At 42.8% G+C, this 8,276-nt stretch overlaps 1 protein-coding gene across 1 annotated transcript in view; it reads right to left on the reverse strand.

The window, feature by feature from the left end:
- Window positions 1-7,924, reverse strand: part of RPP30 (ribonuclease P/MRP subunit p30) — a 27,082-nt gene extending 19,158 nt beyond the window's left edge. Inside the window, exons 1-5 of the mRNA XM_019556221.1 lie at window positions 7,819-7,924; window positions 6,060-6,115; window positions 5,647-5,703; window positions 3,913-3,987; window positions 2,955-3,026 (exon numbers count right to left, since the gene is read on the reverse strand). Coding sequence (XP_019411766.1) covers window positions 2,955-3,026; window positions 3,913-3,987; window positions 5,647-5,703; window positions 6,060-6,115; window positions 7,819-7,900 — 342 coding nt within the window. The 5' untranslated portion in view covers window positions 7,901-7,924. The remainder of the gene's footprint in view (window positions 1-2,954; window positions 3,027-3,912; window positions 3,988-5,646; window positions 5,704-6,059; window positions 6,116-7,818) is intronic.
- Window positions 7,925-8,276: the final 352 nt, after the last annotated feature.

Below are 8,276 nucleotides of genomic sequence, written 5' to 3' on the forward strand. Positions count from 1 at the left end.
AGATCTCATGCCGTCTTAAAAAAAAAAAAAAAAAAAAATGAAGCACTGCTCCAATTTTTTTTGTATAACTGTCATTTAACCATTTGAATAACAACAAATACAAGATAATCTGCAATTATTTAGGCACCCGTAGCAACAGTTCTCTGATAGAAATACAGTTATTTGGACAATTGTGGTATGTCTTTCAATAAGACACTAGCATTAGGCATGCTGTGCACGGAGTCCATTAGGCTATGTTAAAATACTGTCTGCCTTCTGGGTGCGTTTTGAAGAATTTTTGCTATTGTTCAATTTAAAATATTTCCTCTCAAATGTGGCAAGAAAACTGATGCTCCGGAGGACAACAAACTACATCTCCAGTTTTGGTGGATGGAGCTGTTTAGCTAGTTTTTAATTTACAGTATGTAGTCATAATGTTAAATATGAAGTTCATCTGTGAGGCAAGATCAATCCTGAAGAACTTCAGGCCCAAAGGAGAATTTTTCCGGAAGCTCTTATAAGCAGCAGGGGGCTTAAACTGAGATCCCATTCATAACAGCACCTACCATATTAGTTATGTGTGATCTCATCTGCTACAATTAGCAATGCAGGTCTCAACAGAGAACGCAGGAAGCCTGGAGACTCATAGCTTTTTTTGTTTTTTAAAAAGACATACAGAAGTGTCTCTATATCTTAATCATAAGAGTCCTTTCTGCCAAGCAGCTTGCTGGATGAGCAATGGGATCCCTTCTCCAGAGAATAAATAAATGTTGCCAACCAGAAGTAGTAGTCGAGGTGTGCTCTTGCACAGGATGGGTTGCCTCCTTCCTAGCATATTGTAAGCCAAGAAGATAGGCTAAAATCTTAATACCAGTTTCACACAGTTCCCGATGCCTCATGAAAGGATCTTGAGAGCTGCCTTAAAGTTTCCTTGGCATCTCTTTGCCTCTTTCAAACTCTAGACAAGAAGCTGGGAGACTCAACAAAGGGGGTCAATAATCTAGTTAAAAAGGACATTCAAGTAAAAAGAGTTCTATTAATCTACAGTTGTTACTGGTGACAATTAAGTTTGCTATGGCTGGAGGAAGAGGACACACAAAAACTTCTTATCCAGTTTGCCCACTTCATATTGCCAATTTGTAGTTTCTAATTCTGTTAGTTTCTTTTTGGTGCTTTTGTGATTCTCATAAAGAAGAAAACAAGGGCAAGAGGTTAGGAGAATATTTGTTAATACCTCCTACAGTTTTAAGGGCTGTTGTAGTTCCTGAAAAGCATTTAATTTAAAACTCAAAATTTCAAAGTGAACAGAGTGCCTTTGAAAATAAATTCTGGTACTCCTACAAAGAGAATCAAGTTTGCCATTTGTTAGTCCATTGCCTTCTGCATTAAAGATCAATCTGTTCACCGCCAGGAAGGCCAAAGAGGATGCTAGCACAAAATGGTTGCAATTGGGCAGCTAGTACAGAGGAATGAAGAGTTTTCCACACTGCAGCCACGTGACAATTCTGTTTTTGCAAGAAAAAGATTTCTGACCAATGCTACTTTTATTCGATTCTTACTTTGATTGGTGCACACATCCCTATCTGCCCATGTATTCCAGATGAATTTAAATCCACATGACAGGAACAGCAGGATGCAATGTTTACTACTGAACCTCATGTAGGATTCTCCATCCTTTCCAGAAATGCCACAACATTCAAAAAACTCTTCCTGAGCCTAGTAGCTCATTGGACTAGCATGGATATGTTGCACCAGTTTCTATACCTAATGACACACAGGGAAGCAATATTCCCCTGCCCATTTATAGGTGAGGGGGGTGGCCTTCAGCATGAGTCCAGAGTAAGGCTTAAATTCACAACAGTGAATCTAACACTTAATTCTTTTGCTACTCTACCCATACCATACAGCAGAGGTTGTTCAAAAAACAGGTAAGTTTTGGCAGTGGAAAGCAGAAAAAGTTAAGATGTAATAGTGTCCAATATACATACACACATTTTTTTTTCTTTCCAGCGCTATTTGTATATTAATTCATTTCCCTAATAAGAAAGGAGATTTTTCTCTGTTGAGTGCTAAAACCAAGTCGAGCAGGCTTGTGTTCAAATACAAGGATCACTTTCTGCTGTTGTCTGGTTGCAAGAATGACAATTCATTTTTGTTTAGAGGTATAAAAGTATCTGCATTGTTATTCTTGGCAATCAAAGCAGGCCTCTTATTGCTTATATTGAATTGCAGGGATAGCATTTGTATTCACAAAAAAAAAAAATAAAAATAAAAAAAAATACAATTTTTCCTTAATTTTTTACCTTCATTTACATACAACTTTAGTCCTTGGCAGCAAAAGTAAAAAATAAAAAAGTGGTAAAATTATGTAAGGTAGTCCCTGACTTCACTACTGCTGACCTTTCTGTGCTTATATTTGGTGAGAACAGCCACATGCTGCCAAGAGGCATTTACAAATATGGGAGAATGTCAAGACTTCCAAAGCAAATGTCTTCCCCTCCTCCAACCACTTCTCAAAAAACAAAAACAAAAAACAAAAGACAACAAAGCTGCTCATTCCCATTTGATTTTCAGCAAGAGCCACAAGTTTTGTGGGTGTTAAATGAATGAGAAAGCAGAGAAAATAACTCATAAAACCCCAATGCAGACATCTTACCTTTCATCAGCCAACACACAGCCCCAATCAGTCCTGACTTCCAAAACAACTGCTGCTCATTGAAAGCACAAGCATATGCTGGGGAAGATGCTAGAATCTGGAAAGTTCCTGTTTGATGCAGACTTTTAAAATTCTTATGCCTTAATACAGCCAAATGGATGTCTATTCCACACCACCAGTTATGCTACAAGAATGCTCAAAAAGCATACTGGAAATTTTTAGGATGAAATCCAACCAACACGCTCATCCACTCAAAACCATCAAACTATTTCAACATTTACAGTTGTAATTGCAGTTTCAAGAAAACTCATCTACTTACATGAAATAGTTTCTCCGTCTTTGGAAACACCGCTATGATGTCATATAACCTTATATTTGAAGATGTTGCTCTCTAACAAAAAAAGGAAGAAATAATGGCTTAAATTATGACAGGTAGTGGAGACATGCACTAGCATGACTTCAAAAATAACAAATAAGTAAGAAAAGAAAAAACATCCCCAACTATGACATAAAACAAGCCATTCCTATTAATACTCTAACTGCTGCTGTTGACAAAGTAAACTTAGATTCATGAAAGCTTGCTTTCATACATATCTTATTTAGCTATTCTATAAAGATGAGTCTCTATCCTGCCTTTCAAGCATTTCACTGCTGTCATTCTGGGTGTTATCCCATTCACAAGTACAGTGGTAGGAAAGGTTTGCCTTTAAGTCATAGGTATCTCCTTATATTACTGTTACTATGCTTTGCAAGTCCTCTTCCCACCCAAGATAAGAACACCTAGCAAACCTTCCCCCAATTCAACGTGGCATTTTTCAACAGCAAAAGGAGAGGCTTTTAAATTTAAGCTGAACAATGTTAAGCAAAAACAGTCTTACTGGTATATGCCAAAACTGAACTAAAGAGCAGGAGTGATTATTTCATGTTTTAACACTTCTTCACCCACTCTATCACAAGGATTTCCAACAGCATTCTAGCATCTGCTATAGGCTGAGAACTCAAAAGAAAGAGCCTGGGAATAGAATCAAAGTATCTTGGCAGCAGCCTATGCCCTTAGTAAATTGCCAGTGCACATTATATTCTAGTTTACTAAAGCGGTATCTTTAGAGAGCAATGTAATCATAAGATGTCAATCTCGGAAAAATTTAGTGCAATGTTTTCCCACGAAAAACGTAGACGTTCCTGTAAAATATCAAAAAAAGTTACATTATTTTAATGTGAAAATAAATAAATAGATTGCAAGCTATAAAATTATATACAGAGTTTTCAATGCTTACCAACACATTGCAGTGAGACGGATCAGAAACTACAAGCGTTAGTCGGGTTACAATTTTGATTGGTTTCAATTTTCCCTGTAAGCAAAATATGTCTAAGTGACTACTGAAAAGGGACACAGCAAAGATGTAGCTGATTGATTTTTCATTCCCGTTACTATAAAACAGAGAATGGTACTTTGTTCATTTCTTGCCTATACTCATTTATTTCTCATTTGTAACTAGACCAACATATTTTTACCTTTCTAATTTTAATATTTTGTCGACATACTCCGTGGTGCTTAGAAATTGATGGCTTCTTACATTCTTTTGAACTTTATTTCCGTTTTAAACATCACACAGCAGAATAACTGAGCATATTCTGGTATCCAGTTAAGGCTGTGCAAAATTTTGGCAGCCGTTTCATTTCAGAGGTGTTTTGGGCCATTTTGGTGCCCAACACACCAAATCCAAATCGAAATGGAAGGCTCCGAAATGAATTGGAAGGCTCCAATTCATTTCGGAACAATTTCAGAGTTGGGCTTGCAGGGAAGCAAAAACTAAGAGGGAAGGGAAAGGGGCGGGGGGGAATTGACTGTTTCGATATTGACATCTAGTTCCCGGTTCAATTCCCCAGCTCTCTCTGATCATTTCCCTAGCTCCTCAGGGGGCACAGGCTCCTGATCTGCACACAGGGTTTCAGCAGGCTGCCACTGAAGGATGGGGCCAGTGGCAGCTGCTTGGCGCGGACCGCACTGAGCATCAGGAAAACTGCAGTGCTGCCACTGGCCCCAGCCTTAAGAGGCAGCCTGCTGGAACCCAGCATGCAGATCTGGGGTCCTACCCCCCCACCCCACGAAGAGTTGGGGGAATGATCAGAGAGCTGGGGAATCCCTGCTGCATGACCTGACTGTGCAGGGAGCAGAGATCCACACTGGGGTCTCCTTGCTACCGCTGCCCACTCCGCACAGCCCCACATTGCCAGGGCAGCGCAGGTTGAGCAGCAGGGACCAACAGGCTTGCTCACCGCTCTGCACTGCTTCCCTGCCCCATGACCTGGTGTGAGAGGTATCAGATCCGCACAGGGGTCTTCTCATCTGCTCAGAGGGCAGCAGCCCCCCCCATGGATGAGCCAGCCATGACCCCGTCCTGCTCCCTGCTGGGGGTCTGCAGCCCCCAGCCCTGCCCAGCTAGGTAGGGCTGTGCAAAGCTTCCCTTGCAGCCTGTTCAAAAACAGATTTGGCCAAAAGAAAACAGGACTGCGAGCCATAACACACCACTGTCCTCCAAAATGGCATCAAAACACAGCTGTTTTGCACAGCCTTATATCCAGTTGCCATAGAATGACCACTGTAGTGAAGATAAGAGTAGTTTTGTTTCGTTTTGTTTTATTAAAAGTACTCTGTGGATTTAAAAAACAAACAAACAACACGTTTGGTAATTTAACTTGGGAAATCATCCCTAAAACTCAAGCTCTTAAAACTTCAACTATAGAAATGTTTAACTAGAAGTAGCTTCCAAGTTCAACCTGAGCATGTTTGTTCCCATATCATATAAACTATATGATGAAAAACATTAGAATGTACTGTACATTAGACTGTATTGGTTTCTGTTGCTGCAGAGTTATTTTAGTAAATCAGACATTGGAAAAGGTTCTCTCCAACTCAGGCATGATATGAGAATTGTACACACAGACACACTAGAATACAAATATATTCCATAAACCATTACATGTAGATGGCATTTAAACTGACATACTGGTATCATAGGCAAAGACGGAAGCAGTTCTGAAGAAGAAATCGGTTTAGGAATTTCCTGGAAATGAAAAACAAGACAAAAATAAGTGTTTAAAAACTTAATGGGCCAACTTTTCAAGATAAATAAAAGTTGCATACATTTTTCTAAACAGGAACCTGCAATTCAAACAAACAAAACTAGAACTTTATGGACAGTTCATGCAGTGTACTGAGCTTATGGGAAGCAAAATTTAAGTCCAAACAGAAGGACTAGTAGAAAGATGGAGTTCTAAACTGGAACTTCGTAATGAATAAAAAGTTTGTATATACTTGTAGATGAGTACTTTAAAAAGAGGAGGCTATTTGAGGACAAGTTATTATGAAGTATGTTACTTGGAAAAATAAAAAAGAATAAATACCAAAACAAATGTTTACCTGTTTCTTTTCTTTGAAGTCAATGACATGGTTAACTGCAACAGTTGAGTATCCCACTAGAAAAAATATAAACACTTTATAAAAACTGAATCAAATCGCAAAATATTAACAATTTCATAGAAATCAAAGTAGAAACATTTTAAGATTCATATACATTTATCATTTTGATTGTACAAGGATGATTGGGATACAGTCTCATTTCTGGAAACAGAAGTTAAAAAAAACATTATAGGGCATAAGCACACCAGTGAGGCAAGTGCGACTGCAAGAACATGACCTACCCCATTTTCTTGTTACCTAGTTTAGTGGTTCTCAACCTTTTTGATACTAGGACCCATTTGTAAACATCAATGGCCAGTCCCGACCCAGTGTCCCTCACTTGGGTCCTGGGGACAGCAGATTCCAACCCCCCAATGTGTGGCAGGGGGGTGGGTGTGGGCGGTAGAGGGGGGACCTCACAGGCCAGAACTCTGCCAGCAAGCAAGGGGAAAAAAAAAGTCAGAGTTTCCCCATGTTTTTCTTCTTTAAAGAAGAATCCATTTTTCAAGTTTGTTCACGACCTTTTCATCTTTTCTTGCGACCCACTTTTGGGTCACAACTCATGGGCTGAGAAATGCTGACCTAGCTGTTTTGGGTACATTATAGAGTACCATGTTAGCGGCAACTACGTGATGCTTTTTCAGCCTGTGGTACGTATGGAGCGGGAGAGGCAGCAGGGGCGTAGTCTCACAGCAGCACTCCACTAAGTCCAACGCAGCGCTATCATGTCCATGATGCCTCAAAATGAAAAATTCTACTTGCTGCCAAATACAAGTAGAACTAAAGCTCAGGCCTCTAAGACTCATTCAGAAGCCAAACCTGGAAAACGCATAATCCCATACAAGTCAGATCGCTCAAACTTTCTGGAATCCTGGCATAAGAACAAACGCCTATGAGATTCTGATATATGGGACTCAAACAAGACGACTTTTGAGACTTTCTCCCCCCATGAATACAAGTGATGTAGCTGGGGACACCGTGCCACTCAAACCACCCAACTGTACCTATAATGACCTGGGTGGCCCTGCACTGAGACAGAATCCTTCTTGCTTCCCACAACTTGCATTTCCATGTACTGGCTTCCCCCAAATGCAGAAGTTCATTTTAAAATTAAAATAAAAGCAAACCCTAGTCAAGACTGAGGACCACTCTGGGGCAAGCAGAGGGCTTCAGAGCAGGTCTTGCCTCCCATGTGCTTCCAGCAGAAACATGAAGTGGCTTTTGCTGTCCCCCTGCTACTGCTTTTAAGGACACATATTGGACACCCTGCACAAGCTTCAGTCCTGCTCTATTTCCTGCAATTGCCTGGCCCTTATGAATACAAGAGGCACATATGCATCTGTCACGCTACCTGCCAGGGCTGCAAAGCCCAATGCTCAGCTAGAAAAGACCTCAGTGCTCCACGCCCTTCCTACCAAGCTGATAAAATGAGGCTGGAGGGGACCTCGGAGGTCACATCTAGTCCAACTCCCTGCTCAAAGCAGGACCATCCTCCCCGCGGGACTGGCCTGGCTCCGCCCTTCTGGGGGCAGCAGCAGGGCCCTGCCCCGCGCGGCACAGCCCGATCCGGGCGGGGACACCAAAAGGAGCCCCCTGGAGCTCTGGTGGCTGCGGACGCCCTGTCTACAGCACGGCCGCGTTCTTACGGACGGGGGAGAAGAAGCCTGCGCCAAGCGAGCAGGAGACGGAGCCCCCGGGGCCGGGCCGGGCCGATACTCACGCCGCGCCGCCGCCTCCAGCACGCCCCGCAGCACCTTCCTGTCCGGCAGCGCCGGCACGTTCAGCTCCGCGAACCCCGCCATGCCACGGGACCGGCCGCACCGCGCATGTGCCCTTAAGCCCCGAGGCATGCTGGGCTTTGTAGTGTCTGGGCTCTGCGGGGGGGCGGGGACCTGCGCTTTGCCTGGACTCGCCCTTAGCCCCAGGGGCCTGGGGCGGCCGGTGGACGTGGTGACGTCACGAGTCAGGGGCTGCCCCTGTTCCGTGATGCGGGCGGGGCCGCGGGCGGAGTGGGTGCTGGTGCCTTACGCCCAGGCTCAGTGAATGGGGGCGGGGCAGCGCCCACGGCCTGTCTGCAAACCCGTGTCATGAGCTTGGCCGAAACCGCTTATATTCAGAACAGGGCTGCCCGCACAGGGCCGATGTGGTCCAACTGCAATAGTGAGGTAAAAAAAACTC

The sequence above is a fragment of the Crocodylus porosus genome, unplaced genomic scaffold, assembly GCF_001723895.1.
Source record: "Crocodylus porosus isolate Cpor-Errol unplaced genomic scaffold, CroPor_comp1, whole genome shotgun sequence".
NCBI classification, from domain to species: Eukaryota; Metazoa; Chordata; order Crocodylia; family Crocodylidae; genus Crocodylus; species Crocodylus porosus.